General features: G+C 38.0%; 1 protein-coding gene across 1 annotated transcript; it reads right to left on the bottom strand.

Moving 5' to 3' along the window:
• Positions 1-16,204: 16,204 nt before the first annotated feature.
• LOC108686406 lies at positions 16,205-17,065 on the bottom strand. The gene has a single exon (XM_018191708.1). It carries the CDS (start codon positions 17,063-17,065, stop codon positions 16,205-16,207), a length of 861 nt encoding a protein of 286 aa, XP_018047197.1.
• Positions 17,066-18,702: the final 1,637 nt, after the last annotated feature.

The following is an 18,702-nucleotide window of genomic DNA, read 5'->3' as shown; positions in this document are numbered from 1 at the left end:
CGTGAGCAAATTCAAGATAGTCTTTGATAAAGGTTACGCTGAATTGGATTACGAAGATATTTAAAATTATCAAAGTGCAGCAAACTAATCCAGTGACGTATCTTTTGGAAGATTTTTGCGGGGAGCCTATCGCTGGAGAATTCTACTAATACGAATTGCACAGCGTCGTTAACTCCAACATCTCGTTGAAAAGTGACATGGATTTGACAATTTACATACATAAGATACATACATACATACATTGGATACATAAAGACAATGTGCTGTAAAACTTATATTTATTATAAAAAAATATAAATACGTATTATACATATTAAATATCTTATACATATTATATTTACATACTATACATATGTTATATTTACATATTTACATATTACACATGGTATACATATTATACATATTATATTATATATAGTATTATATATATAGTATTATATTATATATTATATTATACATGTATACATAGCATACATATTATACATATCATACATGTTATATATATAAAACATATTATATAATACAAATGTGTTTTATTACATCAGCCCCCAGGCATGTCGGTGGAATCTGTCATGATATACCGCTTATCATCGTGAGACTTGGAGCGATTTTTGTTTCTGATATGGTGTATACCTTGTGCAATTTAGATTTTATGCACGACTGCCTACACGTTCATTGCGATTGCGTCATTCAAACACTACTTGTAATTCTCATTGTCTCGCTACAATGTTGCTCTTAACGCCCTTTGCCTTCGTATCCTTCTTTTCTTCTACAGGCAAGGCGTTCATTTTCGTTCTAAACTCAAAGAATTCAGTCACGTTGTTTTCATCTTTCACAAGACCTGAAATTTTTTTATTTGGGAACGAAATGCCGTACGCGTTGTTGACGGTGTAATCGCTCGTGACAAATTTATTTATATCGCGTTTCATGATATATTCATGATATCGTAGATATTCAAGATATCATCGCATTCTATATAGTAAATGAGGCTATTAGTATACGTAGGGTGCGGTTGAGTTGCCGCTATGAACCGCTATATTTCGAAGCATTTTTTGATTGATCAATTAGTAAAATTTTTTCTTCCAATTGGTTAATCAAATGCTTCGAAGCATTCGTAGTGGCAACTCGATCACACTCATAATTTTACATTTTTTGTCAAATAGCGAAAATGCCATGTGTACTGATGAAATTCGTACAATCATGTCTTCGATATGTCGGGGATGCACATACTCACATGTATCGGTTTGTCGAACTTCATCTCGAGTTTACACAGTTCTATCGCGACTAGATTCTCCAAGAAAACGTTTCGACTATGGAAATTTGATTTCGCGATCATTACCTCCGCACCGTGTCTGTCTTCCCATTTTGTGAGAAAGTGCACATTGATGTGATCGTGTATGTTGATCGTATACGTCTATGATTTTACCAAATACCGCATTATTCATAAGTTTGTATAAATTTTTTCAATCATTTTTCGCCAATGTTCTAAATTTTGTGTTAAGCTCAATGTAATCACATCATAGAGATTGCGCGAATTGCAATATACGGTGAACCTTTCCGATACGAAGGCCGTGACGAGTACGTTGCTGCAGGTTACGATAATGTATGATGTAACACTGTTTATCGCATAATGTTGCGATGAGTTTGTCATCGCGCTTGCTGGGTGGTTTCTCGCGCGTCGGACTGAACGGTCAGTGTGCGTATCATGAAGATGTTGCAGGTACTCCATGTCTATCTCGTGAATATAGCTTTTTGGCGAATCTAACGTGATGGTTATAAAGTCAAAATTTTGTATGTCGTCGATCTATCGTCGATCCAAAATCGGCGTAAGGTAATGGTTGACACATTGTCCAACCGTACAGATTGTTGACATCATAGTACTCGTACATCAAGTACGATGATGATTTTTATGGATTATATGACGGCATATTTTGTTGTTAGTTCGCGCGTACCTGTTTGAACACTGGTTCAGACCACTGCGTATACCGCGCTCGATAAATATTATCATGTCAATGTCTGTGAGCAGTTCAAATCTTACACCTGTGCTTTAACATGGCACGTGAAGTCTGGTGTAATAATACGCAAGGCGTATAATATCGAGCCCGTAACTCGCGACGCAACTGTTGCGGAAATTTTCGAAAATGTCGGCCAATAACAAAACATTTGTTTTCAGATATATTTGCCGAGTGTTCGGAAGAAGCGCTGCCACACGTTGACGGCGTACGCGTAATCGGTCTCAGATATCATCGTCCGTCAATGAACTGTAAAATGACTCGCGAGGTAGTAAACATATCTCCTCCAACTTTTCGACACAGTCAATGTATTCGTATGGAAAGACGGCCTCATATTAAAATTTTCTTCTGACAAATTGAAAAATTTGTGTTGCAATAACTGTAGTTTATCTTTACTGAGAAAAAAGATGCTAATTTATTCAAACTAGAAATGAGAAATATGTACGAATTAATGAAACGTAATTGTACGCAATTCTTTTGATCGTTTTTAGTGTGATAGCATCGTGTGATAGCACTAAAAATGATCAAAGTGTGATATGTTTAGTGATATGTTTAATAAATGAGATATATTTTTCTTTAGTTATCGGTAAAAGATCAACATGTCCTTCGTACGCGATAATTTTTTTGATGGCGAAATGAGCATCATAATCGGATAAATTGTGAAACATTTATAGGTATGCAACGCGAATCCCTATAATTCAGATTGCAATTTAAGCGTGCGGGACCTCTGTATCGCCCCATAAGCAATGATCACGCATTCGCGTATCGTCTGGCGCGAATGGTTTCTCGCATGTTGCAATGTGTGGTGCTGTTAAATTTTTGCCAATCGTCTCGCATGAAATTTACCATGGGTAGCTGAAATTATAGACTGTACCCTAAGTTCTTCCACAAATCACGCTGTACAGTCTTTATCGCAATTGCTCAATAGTAAGCTATCGTACGAGCAGTGCACATAGTATTCAATGCAACACGTTGCGATGTTGACACGTTTAGCTGATGTGAGATACTTATCTGTTTTCTCCACTGCACACTCCAGGTCAGTGTAAATGACGAACGGGATGCGTTCCTTCCTGCACTGATTGTCGAAACTTAGCCATTTATCATCCTTCCTCGGCAATCTGATCGCACATTTAAAATTTAATTTTTCACAGTCCTCGCTGTGGATATCCAATTTAGCGCTTGAGCTGAAGTAATGCAAGAATGTAAAAAAACCGCGCATTTATTATTATTATTATTATTATTATTATTATTATTATCATTATTATCATTATTATCTGGAGACACTGGTAGTATCTCGGTGCTAAGCTATGAGACACGGACGTGCCTCATTATTTCACGAAGAAAAAATTTTTACGTACCTATCGCAGAAATATTTCTTATATTCTTTTTTGGTAAGTTGTGAGCTGACTAATTGAAATAGATTCTTGATGAGCACAAAGTGTCCCGCGTTGTCATCTCCATGTACAAGAGGTTTATGTATTTGCTCCTTTTTCAGTCTTTTTCGACCCTTTTCATTGGTGTAGACGATTGATGGAAATGTCATTTCGAATTTGTCATTTTTTAAATTTGACTCAACGTTATTGGAAATTCGATGTCCGCGAGATTAAAAATCGATGTATAACACAGATACGAGGATTCTAGATGTGCATTTCCTTAAGGGTGTAGAACGGCAACAATAGACTACGCGAAACACGCATTGTCCGCGGTGTGTACGTTGATTATCAATCTCTTTAGCATAATTTTTCGCGAGAGTTTGGTATGACATACTCGTCCGCAGAGGATTGTGCTTGTTTGTACCGTTAAATTCAATATACGCGATGTCCAAACGCTATCGCGTTCCTGAAATTCTTCCAGCGACGATAAGGTAGGCTCGACGATGCGCGACACGTACCACTTGCGCAAATCGGTGGATTGATATAGTTCATAGTTCCGGGTGGCGGTACTCTTATTTGTACGTTTTTTTGCCCGCCACGAATTCGCCATTGAAAATAGTTTTTATAGATTCATATTGTTGCATTACTATGCACGCGCTTGAGCACAATTTCATTCGCGTCTTCGAGAAATCGGAGAGGCTCGATATGTTTAGAGTTCGCGCCCTATATGAGAATACGACTTTCGAATGTTTTGATTTCGTGTCAACGGAGTCCGTATCCGATGCCCACATGCACGAATCTTCCGTGCATAGATTCCTTCAGACTTTCGAATCGCGTGATCAGTGATTATCTATTACCGATCGATAATCGCGGACATTTGATGCGACTCCAAAGATTCGATAAACTCATAGCAATGTTGTTCTCACACGTTATACTCGTCTATAGTACTAAGCAAGGTAGCTTGCTCAATCAAATCATGCTGTTGTCATTTGCGCTGTTAATTTGATTAATGGCGCGATGCGCCTCTTGTTTTTATATCATTATGAGCGTTATTTTTATTAATGATATCAGACATCTCATGCTCTTGAAAAAAATCTTAAATTTCGTTAACAAAGCAGCTATTTTTTAATGAAATTCCAAATGTTGCATTTTTGCAGGTGTTATACCAAATTACGTTGATAATGTCGTCAAAACATATCGTAATGTGTTGAATATCCTTAAAAAAGTTCTTCATCATTACGCTAAATTAAATATGGCTATCATATTTGCATCAAATTAAACAATTTTTTCGCAAACATTATATTTTGCAAGTCGTATTCAATTACACTGATGATGATGATGTCATCGTAACATGTTAAATATCCTTGAAAAAGATTTTTATATTATACTGACAAAGTCATATTAATACTTGCAAATTTGCAAATATTACAATTTTGCAGTATTAGATTACATTGATGTCATCACCAGATGTGTCTGAAAATCTTTTATTACAAAAATTATTGGAGGGAATATTTAAATAGAGATTGGAGCAACGATATTGCATCAGTCGCTTGAAAAATTTCGACATGGATTCTTACGGTCAAAATGAACTGTATTTCATATGTATCTGTAAAAAAATGTTGTCTACATACATATCATTTCACTTATTCATTGTAGCGCACGTAACATGGGAAGAACATTTGCGCTGACACACCAGCGTACGAATTTCTAGAGATTGGGATCGCTGTAGGACTAATATCAGATAGAAATTGCGATTAGCGATACCGTGGCAACCGCATCATCCTACGGCATGCTACGTGGATGGAATTCATAAATAGGCAGATATCCAGCGATTGGTGTGATCATCTGCGCCATCGAAAGTAATGATACTGGACCTTGTCATTGAACTTGTTAAAAATACTTGAACTTGTTAATATGTGATGTTTGGATGGCAATCTTATAGACGAAAAATAATAATTTTATATAAAATACTTTTCTGCTGTATGTAGGATTGCTATTCATCCTGCTTTCCCAGGATATTGTTCTATTTTTTTTACAGCGTCCGTGGAAGTTTTTCATAAAAATGTGTTCGGAATAATTACAATTATAATAATATATAACAAATATGTATTGGGAGTACAAATTAGTTCGGTCCATTTCGTAGTGACAGCTGATTTTGGCGGTTTCAGAGAGGTTAAACATCTGTTAATAATATTTAGTTTATATCGCTTTGAATTTCATACAAAAACCTTGATTTTTACTGTATTTGAAATGTCGAATTTTGTGTTAACCAAGCAGCGAGAGATTTTGATTTTCTATTTTAATTGGAAGAAAAGTGCGGCTGAAGCCCATCGAATGCTTGTCGAAGTTTATGATGACACTGTTCCAACTGATAAATCATATAGGGAATGGTTTCGACGTTTCAAGGATGGAGATTTCAGCGTTGAAGACAAACCTCGCACTGGACAACCAAAAAAATTCGAAGACAAAGAATTAGAGGCGTTACTCGAAGAAAATCAGAGTCAAACGCAAAAGGAGCTTGCAGAATCATTAGGAGTAACAAGCCATTTCTGTACAATTGAGAGCCATGAGAATGATTCAAAAACAAGGAAATTGGGTGCTTTATGAATTGAAATCGAAAGACATTGAAAGGCGATTTTTGTGAACAGCTGATTCAAAGACAACAGAGGAAAGGTTTTTTTGCATCGGATTATGACTGGAGATGAGAAGTAGATATTTTACGACAACCCCAAGAAGAAAAAATACTACGCTAAGCTCGATCAATAGTTGCCATCGATCTCAACATCAACACCACGTCCGAACATTCATGATTTGAAGATCATGCTCTGTATCTGGTGGGATCAAAAGATTTTGTTTACTATGAGTTGCTGAAACCTGGCGATTCCATTACGGGCGATCGGTATCGACAACAATTGATTCGTTTGAGCTGTGCATTGCGAGAAAAACGGCCGGAATTCGAGCAAAAACATGATAAAGTTATTCTTCTTCATGACAACGCTCGGCCTAAGTAAAAAAAATATTTGGAAATGCTCAAATGGGATATTTTACCGCACCCGCTATATTCTCCGGACATTGCTCCTTCTGATTACTGGTTGTTCCGAAGGATGCAGTAAGTCACCGGTTCATTTCTTTCGCAGAAATCGAAAATTGGCTTCAAAATTGGATCACCTCCAAAGACGAGTCATTTTTTCAAGATGGAATTCGATAATTGCCTGAGAGATAGGAAAAAGTAGTAGGCAGCGATGGACACTACTTTAATTGATCTGTTCATTCATTTTGTTTTGAAATAAATGCACAAAAAACGGACCGAACTTGTACTCCCAATATAAAGGGGCTCTGAAATTTCGGTGATAATTTGGCAGCAATATTTTGTGCCGCTGATAAGGTAAGGTATCACTTCAGTACTAAGTCTCCCACCTCGAAGACGCGATCTTCTCTCCGACGATTATAATATAGGCAGCCTGTTTTCGATACGCTTTCTTCAAATTTTCACTAATCCAACTATGTAACGATTGCAAGGATTCCATACGCGCAGATCATTCTCGCATTGCGGGACTCGACCTCGGCTGTTGAATCGCAACGTCGATGCAGAGAATTAATGGGCTCCAGTTCGCGACCGGCATTTAAGAACGCGGGTGAAGTTCCAATAATGAATGGGCCTTGTTATACGCGAAGCTGAAGTCTGTCCGAACGAAGCTCAAGTGCACGTCTCATTCGCTGTGATCGCGATCTAGAAAGGAAATAATCATCATTTTCACTCTATTGATTCTCTCTACAGGATTTGCCTGTGGATGATAAGTTGATGTGGATAATTTCATTCTCCTCAGCGAACGTTCGTGGCGTATTGTTAAAGAATTCGGTAACGTTGTCCGTTAAAAGGAATTTTGGAGTATCCCATCTCGATAAAATCAATTTATTGTAGGACGCCTCTGGTCTTTCCGTTCGCGGACCTTAGTGCGCGGCATTCCACCCTTCGTAAACAAATCTTGAATAACTAAAATATATATGCGAAACCTACCTTGTTTTGCGGTAGCGGAGCCATGATATCCGCGATAACTACCACGGAGCTTTGATAATCTGGAGACTCATCAATCCCGTCGGCTTGCTCAATTTTCATTCGTTGCAAGTGTCGCATCTTCCGACGTAGTTCGCGAAACATATTGGGCCAATAGTATGCAATTGACAGCTTCTGATGGGTTTTCTCTATGAAGATGTCTCGATTGTGGATCATAATGTGATTCGCGTAAAAAATTCCTTTCCTCAACTTTCACAACTAACTTCCATTCGTCTAAATTCTTCGACTATTAACATAACGAGATTTTCAAACATAAAGATGGCTCTCCGTCACATTCCAACCTTCGATCTCTCTACTTCTTGGAAACGTTTATGATATCAGGAATTTTCTATGTCTCGAAATCTCCGCCTTTCCCTACGCCGATCAAAAACGTCTCGACAGCCTCACCGGAGATCTTGATATTATTCTCGAACATTCTCGATAAAATGTCCGGCACGTGATTTAATGTGCGCTTCTTGTATATGACTTCGTAGTCATACTCTAAGAATTCCAGCGCCAGTCTACCGGTAGGATTTCGCAGATAGTGGAGCCAGCGCAAACTATTTTGATCTGTCACAACGATAAATTGATTGCCCTCTAAATAGAGTCTAAATTTCCGTATCGCCCAAACTACCGCCAGACATTTCTGCTCTGTAACGGAGTACTTCTCGGCGTTCGATAGTGTGCGACTCGCAAATGCGATGATGTTTTCCCCGTCCTGCGCCAGCACGGCGCCTAATCCGACTGAATTAACATCCATTTGTAAAATAAAAAGAATTTAAAAATCTGGGCAAGACAAGATCGGAGCGGCAGCCAAATGCACGTGAATCTTCTTGAAAGCCTAGTTCTGTTCGCCCCCTCCCTCCCCTCCCAATGTTGGTTCTTTCTCAACAATTTCGGCTCACTTGTCGTCGCAAATTGAGATAAAAACCGACCTCGATGATATTCCCAGGAATCAATGCAACTGTTTAGGATTACGCGGTGTTGGGTATTCTAGGATAAGCGCTTTCTCGGGATCGATTATCAGGCTGCCCCCGCTGCACGACGAATCCCAGATACTGCACTTGAGAACAGCAGAATTCACATTTATCGGGATTTATAGTAAGATCAGTCGGAAATTTTTCTCAAGACTTGCTTGAGCCACTCAAAATGTCCGTCAAAAGTCGGGATGACAATCACAATGTCGTCTAAATAGGCAAACGCATGAAGTCCATCTCCGGACCGATCAACCTATCTAACAAACACTGAAATGTCGCAGGCGCTCTCGTCAACCCTAGGGCATCCGTACAAAATGATATAACTCTTTACCCGGGACGCTAAACGCGATGATTTCTCGGTTTTCTTTCGCCAGAGATATTTGAAAATACGCCTGGCTTAAATCGATTGTCGAGATGTATCGCGTTGATCGTAGCTTATTTAATATACCATCATATTTGATAACGGATATGCATCCTTCTTCGAGATATTAATCTTACAGAAATCTAGACAGAAGCGATATTTCCCATTCCGTTTCTTGACCTTAGGGTCTCATTATTATGAGATTCGATCATTCACTAAAAGACGCTTCGATAATTCTAACAGCTAATATTTTATCGACTTCAGTAGGATAACTACACCGATTCTAAATCACGGATACAGATGGCTCTAGTGTCGCACGGAGGAGGAATCTCCATTTTGATTCAGCCTAGGCTAATGGACCCGGGGCACTTTCGAAAATATGCTGCACGCATTCCCGGAGGTACCCCAGTTAGGGTCAGAATAGGACACCTGAAGTTTTAGCAGGTGCGAATCCCCTGCTCCCTCGAGGTCAGCGGGATGTATAAGGCATTTTCCCATCGTTATAAGAATAAAGGTTATTATGCCCGGCCACTAGGCCTCTTCCCGTCATCCGGGGATAGGTTCTCTTTTTACATCCCGGATGACGAACTTTGCGAAAATTTTTCTCCTCTCGCAAACAAAAGAAAGGATTAAATACTATATACCCATGGTTAGGTTAGAGTTAAGCTATTATTAGGTGTAGTAAAAAGAAATCTATTATTTTTGCTATTATGAAATTGAATGGAAAAATAATGGATTTCTTTTTACTACTCCTAATATATATCTATTTACGTCACGTGTATTATATTTATTACGTCAATCGCAACGTGGTCATTTGCAATGTGGTTATTTGCAACGTGATCATTTGCAATTCGTCAATCGAAACGTGGTCATTTGCTACTCGTGATCAATTGCAATGTGGTCAATCGCAACGTGGTCATTTGAAACTCGTGGTCAATCGCAACGTGGTTATTATTTGAAACTCGTGATCAATCGCAACTTGATCATTTGCAACTCGTGGTCAATTGCAACATGGCCATTTGCAACGTGATCAATCGCACCGTGATCAATTCAGACGATGGTTACCATAAATGGGCACCACTCGTTTTTTTGATGCTAATACAATCAACAATTGCTCTTTTTCATGCTGCAAGTCTGATATATTATTGTCTAAAAATAAACGAGAAGTTAAAATATTATGCATTGTTTATGATTAGATATATAACTTACCATTGCAAATGTTACTTGATTTAATGACATCTTTGCCTGTTGTATTTGTGACTGAATAATTATTTGCAAGGCTTTGCGTCATTTGGAAAGATAGCATACTTATAAAAACTTCCAATTATATAGACTAATATTTTTTATAAGTTAAAATTGTATATTTCTTTTTGTATATTACACCACATTTACATTTTGGACCATTTAATGATGAGATAGACTTTTGCTACAATAATCTTTGTGGATAGACGGATTAAAAATCTTTCTCAAAAAAATGATTGCTACATGTTATATTTTTTGCTACATGTTATATTTATGTACATAAAGTATTAGTAGTACTTAGCGCATTCTTCTTAGAAATATTTCGCATTTACTAATGAATTTATTCATGAATTTTATGTAAAATCAAATAATATTCTCATCCTGAGAAACATTTTCTCCAACAATATATGGAAATAAAAGCAAAAAGTTATTCATTTCACAAACTGAAAAAGAACTTCTTTCTCACTTCATTCTCTCTTAAAGATCTATTTGATATATTATTTGATGCATAATCAAAATCTTTCAAACATTTAAAGTAGAGATATTTCTTTGATATCATAAATGTAATAATATACAGCTCATTCCATATTTGTATAAGCCTTCATCAAAATTATTTTATCAAGAGCAGCATTAATTGTCACATGAAAGTGATTTACTTTATTCCTTATATTATTTTCTTTAACGCCAGTTTCCTTTACATTAAAAGATCATTATTATAATTTTGTTTAGTACGTAAGAGATCTGGTTTTTCTACTGGGCATAAATATGAATCATATTTTGACATAATCGACAAAAATAGCGTTAAAACTCTCGGTGGAAACTGAAATTAATTCAGGATTGTCATCCAAAACAAGACCTAAAACAAAATAAACAGAAAAAGTCTTCTTTCATTTGTATTTCTAAACATTCTTTCTGTAAATAATTTATTTCATCAACAAGAAGAAATGAAAATGACCCAATGATAATAACTTATCCGGTAAATTATTCGGTAATTTTTTAAGGTTAAAATAGTAATTTAAAAAAATTAAGAAAAATTAATTTGATATAAGAGCATTTAGTTATTAACCTTTATGAAAATGAAATCGGAGCGTAAATCGGATGTAATGGAAGAGTAATAGAAGCGTGAACAAAACTTCTAGAAGGCGAAAATTGGAACAATGAAATATAAAAGAAGCGTTTACGCTTTTTTCACATTTTGATGTTTCAATTTTAGAAGTTTCGTTTACGCTTTTGTTACTCTCCTATTATATCCGATTTATGCTCCGATTTTTATTTCATCAGGGAAGTTGAAAACGCTGTTAATTACAATTTTCATGTTGATACTGTATATTGTAATAATTAGACAACCAACAACCGACAATGGCAGGGATGACAAATCAAGGATGATTTACGGGAGTAGTGCACTCGTGCATAGTTCAATTGCATAGACCACTCACATCGGCTTGTTCCTAGTAATTTTTCACTGCTTCACCAATGAGATTATTTTTAATTAATTCTTTAAGTAAATTAATTAATTAACTAATTAATAATCTTTTATCATTAGAGTCATCTAGTCAAAAGATGAGTTAAAAATTGCATTAACATGGCACAGTCCAAAAAGACTGGTGATAATAGAACGATACAAATTCTATAATATAAATCAAGATAGTAACGAAAATATTAAAACGTATCAAACCAAACTGAAAAACATATCAAAATATTGTGAGTTTGAAAAATTTCTGGAAGAAATATTAAGAGACAAATTTGTCTGCGATTTAAAATTAGATTGAATTAAACAAAGATTGTTATCAGAAGATAAATTAATTTTCGAAAAAGCAAAATGCATAGGATGGAATTAATAGAGTTCCAAACAAGAATCATGATGTCTGGATGATGAAGAAAATATAGTACAAGTCAACTGATTGGATTATAAAAATAAGAATTATGGGAAACTATATGAAGAATACAGAATAAATCAAGTAAGCTAACTACAAACTAGTCGAACTATACTCAAGGAAATCAGCAGTCGAATTATGTCCAAGCAGGTCAGCAGTCAAGTAATAAAGTATTACCAAGAAAGAAGTACAAGGATTCACAACAATTATAACAAATATCCGGCCATAAATTGGAGATGTTTTGTATATAATCAAATAGGTTACATATTCAAATCCATATATGCAAAAACAAAGTTCACAATACAGATTCTGTTGAAGAAAAACAAAATCAAGGTAATAATGTCCTTGAATTGGGATTAATAGATATAAATCAAATCGGTAAGTCTAAAAACAGTTTGAAAGTCGAATTGTAGAAAGCAAATTAGTATGTATGGAAATAGATTCTGGAACATGCAAGTCTGTAATTCATATCGACGATTACAAGGAAAAATTTAGCAACATTAGAAGCGGTATATTTCAAGTTAAAGTCGTCATGGGTAAAAATGTTAATATTATAGGACAAATTCCGGTTAATATTAAATATCAATGTAAAAAATATGTTTTACCATTAATTACTATAGTAACCAAGTTTGCAATTCAGTAAGTTTGCATGATTATTATATAGATATAGGTCGAAATTGATTAGATATTATTAATCGTATTGGAAGAAATCCATTATTAAACTAGTCGAGTCAAAAGATGATTTAAGAGAGATAAAAACGGAGCGTACGGATCAGATAGAAAAATATATCACAGATATTAAAGAAAAGTTCTTTAAAATATTCTCAGACACAGATTCACGTATATCAAGGATTTTAAAGTTAATATTCAATTGAAATCGAATGTAAACATGACTTGGCACTGTTATATAATTTTTTTGTCATTATTCAGATGTCTCTGTTTTATAACAACAAAACAGCTTTACATAAATGAGATATTCTGATATAAAAATATGATAATAATAATTTTGTCATATGTCTTTATTATATATTTAGCACATAATATAATTATGTAAATTAAATTATATTACATCCATGTACCATTCTATGAATGAGACAAAATAAATATAAAATACATTTATAACAAACACAAAGCCATAATGGAAAAAGATGTAAATTATACATATTTTAGTTACATCTGCAGGAATGTATACTGTAGTCTATAACAATTATATCACTAAAATTATGAGATTGTACTTACTTATAAAATTACATCACTACAATGTAACCTAATTTCATAATACGTCTGTTGGCGATCTTGCTGAGCGCACGAAGAAATCGTAATGGCGTGGCCAGGCGATCACCGTCCGAGCGTTTCCCCGTTCGGTATTAATGCTTCGAGGGCACTCGAGAAAAATGAAATCTTCTCTGCTTTTCAAATTTTTTATTAAAAATGCCTCGAGAGCGGGCGAACGTGTTTCACAGCGGATACGGAAAGGATCTTAACGGTAGCGCGGTGATAATTTTCCACGAGACGAGACGCGTGCAGAAGATGAAAAAAACAGTTTGTTTTGTTGCCAAGACGATCTGATATTATTTTTTTAATCGATTACGCGTGACGCATGCGTCGTTTAGCAATCGACATTTCGTCATCGATTCATCGATTTTTCATAGATGCGATTAGGCGATATAACTAGACGTCGTGAATTATAGAATCATACCGAACACGCCGCTCGCCTTGAAAGGATTGACTTTCAATGTGACAAGCATGAGTTCGTTGGCGTAACATGAAACGCGAATTACTCTGATACGATTTAATATCACATTTAGTCATTGCACTGAAAATCAACGCGTATTAACATCTAAGTACGCAAGCGATATAATAAGTGAAAAATAATATAATAAGGCATTCTTAACGTAAAGGAGGCCTGTGAAAGATACGATATAATCAGAAGGTAATAACTAAAGACACTTAAGATTAAATGTTTGATAACACATCGAGATTTAAATTGGTAATATTGATAGTTTAGACAGTGGCCTCATGTAGGAACCCTTGGCAGTCTTGATAGTTGCGGTGCACGCGATGCCGTCGAGACCAGGATGAACTTCTTGGATCCGTCCCATTGCCCACTGAAGCGGAGCTAGGTTCGGCTGCCTTATGAGCACAAGTTAATTGTTCGATAGCTGAGTTCCCTTGTTAGTCATTTTTGGTTCAGGCTTATAGGGAATGAAGATATTCGTTACTCCACCTGTGCCAAAAATGCTGCCGGATTTGTTCTACGCGTTGCCACCGTAGTAGCCTGTTTTCGTTAACGTCGCTCAAGTCAACGCAAGAAAGACCATTTAAAGTCGTGCCAACCAAGAAATGTCGGACTTAGATACGCTAGATCGTTAGGATCGGCGCTTAATGGTAAGAGGAGACGCGAATTGAGGATCGCCTCAATTTCACAGAGGTACAATTTCGTATGCATTTCTTCAAAGGTCAAATGAGCCTTGCCCATGATTCGAGTCATGTGGTATTTTGTAGATTTTATGGCTGCTTCTCATAACCCTCCAAAGTGAAGTGCATTAGGCGGGATGAAGCTCCAAGAAATTTCTAATTCGCGAAGAAAATTTTTAATCTCTCTTTAAACTGGACTTGTGTGAATCATTGTACATGTCGTATAATTCTTGAATTTGTTTATGCGCGCCCACGAAGGTGATCCCGTTGTCTGAATATATGTGCGCGGGTCTACCCCTACGCGAAATGAATCGCTTAAAAGCGGCAATAAAAGCTTCGGACGTAACGTCACTTACTAACTCTAGATGGACCGCCTTCGTGGCGAAGCACACAAAAAGTGAAACGTATGCCTTGTGACTCCGCGCATTTCGACGCTTTTCCTCACGTAACAAGAGAGGCTCGGCATAGTCTACACTGCAACGGGAGAAAGGTCGAGAAATGTTAACTCCGCTGGCTGGTAATAAGTCCATTAAGGCCTCTGATTGATTAGGTTTAGCCCTAAAACAGGTATACATTTCTGTATTATTCCACGTACGGTGGATCGCAATGATAGCGGCCAAAAGCGCTGGCGCACAAAAGCCATCGTGGCTTGCAAACCCGCGTGTAAGTTTCGTGTGTGTTCACGTTCTATAATACGCTGAGTTAATATGTGTTTGCGTGGCAGGAGAATTGGATGGCACGCATTGAATGCGAGATTCGAATTTTTTAATCTTCCGCCAACTCGCATTAGTCCGTTTTCATCTAAGAATGGAGATAGCGATAAGATATTACTAGAAGTATTTACAATTTCGTTCTTGACTAGTGCTTCGCGATAAAACGCTCGCTGTTGCACTGTTCTGCAATCTAAAGCGGCAGATGTTTCAATGGGAGACAAGAAAGTAGATATTCTGTGCTCCCGGTGAGCCTTAGATAATCTTAAACAATATGCTATGATGCGGCATATTTTGTTTAAATTAGAATGCTTGTTTGTTAAGTTGTCAATGATGCAGGAATGGAAAGTGGAAACGGCTACGCGGATTTTCCTTTGTTCGGGAAGAAACTTTGGGCGGCCAGTGTTCTTCATTTCATTTTAGAAATTCGGGACTATTCCACCACCTCTCAGCATCGATTAAGTTATAGAGATTTATCCCACGCGACAATATGTCGGCAGGATTGTCGGGGGATGCGATATGACGCCAGCGTTCGATTTTTGTTAGGCGCTGAATTTCACCCACCATATTTGCCACAAAGACTGACCACCGCCGCGAGGAGAATGTTATCCAGTTTAATGCAATCGTTGAATCCGACCATAGATAAGTCGGGCATTGCGAGAGTTTCAAAGACTCTCTAACCTTGTTGATTAAGCGCGCCAATAGTAAAACGGCCGATAGCTCTAATCGCGGTAACGAAACGGTTTTGAGCGGCGCGACGTGAGATTTTGAGCACAGCAACTTGGAGTGATGGTCGTTGAGACCGAGCTTGGTGTGAAGGTATATGCAGGCTCCGAACGCGCGTTGCAAAATCCGTGCACTTCCACGATTGGCTGATGAACATTGAATTTAACGCGAAGAATTTTTAATTGATTCAAATTACTCATCTGTGTTCGGAAAGCGATCCAACGAGTGTGGATGTCCTGAGGAACTCGTCCCATTGGATGGCCAATTGCCACAAATCTTGCAAGAGCTTTGCGATCACAATGACCAGAAGGCCCAAAGGATCGAACAGTTTAGCGACCTCGGAAAGTATGATTCGTTTTGATACAAGAAGTTCTGAGGTCCTGTATCAAGTTTGCAGAGAAATTGAAACACATCCTGACACTGATTCCATTGCATGCCCAGAATACATGAGTCCGCATTATCTCTGATAATGACCAGCACGATAATCATAATTGTCTGTTTCTAATAATTCAGGGCAATTTGAGGTCCATTTGCTTAATTCGAATGCTCCTAATTTTAATAGCTGAATGGTTTCATCGCGAATTAGTTTTAATTCGTCGACTGTATCCGTTCCGGTGAGCATGTCATCGACATAAAAATCTCGAAGGACGCATGCTGAACCGCGAGTGAATTGATGAGCGTGCTGCTCGGCCAAATGCTTGAGGCATCTGATGGTCAAGAATGACGCGGAAGCTGTACCGTAAGTGACTGTAGTGAGTTCGTACGTATCGACATTAGCAGAAAGATCGTTGCGCCAGAGAATTCTCTGCAGGCACGTCTGAGAGGGATGTATTAAAATTTGCCGATACATTTTTATGATGTCAGCGGTGATGACATAAGTGAAAAAGCGGAAACGCATTAAAATTGAGATCAAATCTTGTTGAATGGTAGGTCCCACTAGAAACGCATCGTTTAATGATACGCCGGAACTACTGCGGCAAGATGCATCGAATACAATACGGATTTTCGACGCTTGCCTGATCATTTTGAAGATGCAATGATGAGGAAGATAAAATGATATTGTTTCTTTTGCAATGGGTGGCTCCATGCGTCGCATGTGTCCCAGCGATAAATATTCGAGAAACGCCGCGTATTGAATTTTAAGAATAGGATCGCGCTTGAAACGTCTCTCGACGCTCAATCGCTTGAGAGCAGACTCACGCGAATCGCCAATGTTATTTAACATTTGCTCTCTGACTGGAAGCTTGACTATATATCTACCCTGAGAATTTTGAGACACGTTGTTTAAAAAGTGATGCTCGCAAATGTTTTCCTCCATTGTGTAATTGTGTGGTTACGTGGAGATGTCGTCCAGGCACGACTGACATGTTCGTGTAATTCCGCATTGGTTACGGACGCGTGGAACGAGTGGACCTTTGCGACGGTCGATATGGTGCTGTCCAAACGACCCGCTAAAATCCAGCCTAATTATGTTTTTTTGGAAAGTTGGGTGCTTGTTCGAAGACTTGATTTGATCAACGCATATCAAATTCCAAAACAAGGCTGCACCGATTAAAAGATCAATATCCGATGATGTGTGAAATCGCGAATCAGCTAAACGAATGTTGCGTGGAAGATTAAATTTGTCCCGCCCCAAAGAAAACGTCGGAATTTTGCCAGTAATCCGATCAGTAACGATAGCCGCGGTGAACGAGTTGAGTCGCGATTGTAATTTGATTTCAACCACGTGATTAGTCGAGATTACCGTGCTGTTGACGCCGCAGATCGAGAGACTTGATGGACACGTTTCTAAACCGAGAGCTTCTACCAATTTCTTGATTACGAAGTTCGCTTGCGATCCGCAATCCAACAGGGCTCGACACGCCCTGTGCGAATCGTCGCTGCCGCAGATGAGCACAACCGCAGTCGAAATTATGACTTGTTCATGATTGAACTTGTTTCCGTTATTAGATGTTTCTAAAGCATAATTCGATAGGAGGGAAGGGAGAGGAGTTGCCTTAGGTGCAACTTCCTTATCGGTATTGTTAGTCGATGAGTCCGCGGCAGAGAGCATAGCGTATTGTGTTTTGCCTGGCAGACCTTGCATTGATCGGAAGTGCATTTACTTGATGCATGAGAAGAGGAGCGCAAACAATTGACGCAAAGTTTGCGACTGCGAATTTCCGCGAGTCTTTGTGATACTGGAAGGGCCACAAAATTTTTGCAATAATAAATGACGTGTTCTCCTTGACAGAAGTTGCATTTAGGTTTAACGGTGACCGCGCACGATGTCCGCTTAGCATTTGGCTGCGACTTTGCCTTGACCTTCCTTGCGGAAGTGGAGCCAGCCCTTATGATAGGCCCGAGCACCTGACGTCGATGAGCGATAAAATTTAACAGCTGCTTAAGTGATGGCAGCTCGTTGCCCGCTAATGAAGTTCGCCACTCGCGTAACGTGAGTGAGTCAAGTTTTGAGATTAGAAGGTGAACGAGAAAATCATCCCAATGCATCGTGAGACGCTTCAATGCCTGAAGAGCGTGCAAATGTTTTGTGGCACTGTCAGAGAGTCTTCTGAGCTTGACTGCATTTTCCCTTGTCATAATCGGCAAATCGAATATAGCACTGATGTGAGTTTGAACAATCACGCGCTTGTTGTTATACTGCTCCCTGAGAATTGATCACGCGACATCGTAATTAGCGTCCGACAATTCCAATGAACTGATTACAGCGCTTGTATCGGTGACGTTCATAGATACTGAAATCTTTGCATATTTGAGAGCGAGGTGTTGGAATGGATAATGTATCGAAAAACGGGAATCATTCGTCATATTTGCTGGAAAATGTCGATAAATTTAGCTTAAGCAATCGAATGTGCGTACTACTATCTGATTCGCGAACACTTGAGGAGAATGGAAAAAAGATGGACGCTCGCAAAGCGAAGGGGAAATAAGCTCGCGGATTCTATCGAATAACGC

This window comes from Atta colombica, unplaced genomic scaffold, assembly GCF_001594045.1.
Source record: "Atta colombica isolate Treedump-2 unplaced genomic scaffold, Acol1.0 scaffold18, whole genome shotgun sequence".
Lineage (NCBI taxonomy): Eukaryota > Metazoa > Arthropoda > Insecta > Hymenoptera > Formicidae > Atta > Atta colombica.
The sequence above is the reverse complement of the archived record's forward strand: the minus strand, read 5'-3'. Positions and strand labels throughout refer to the sequence as shown.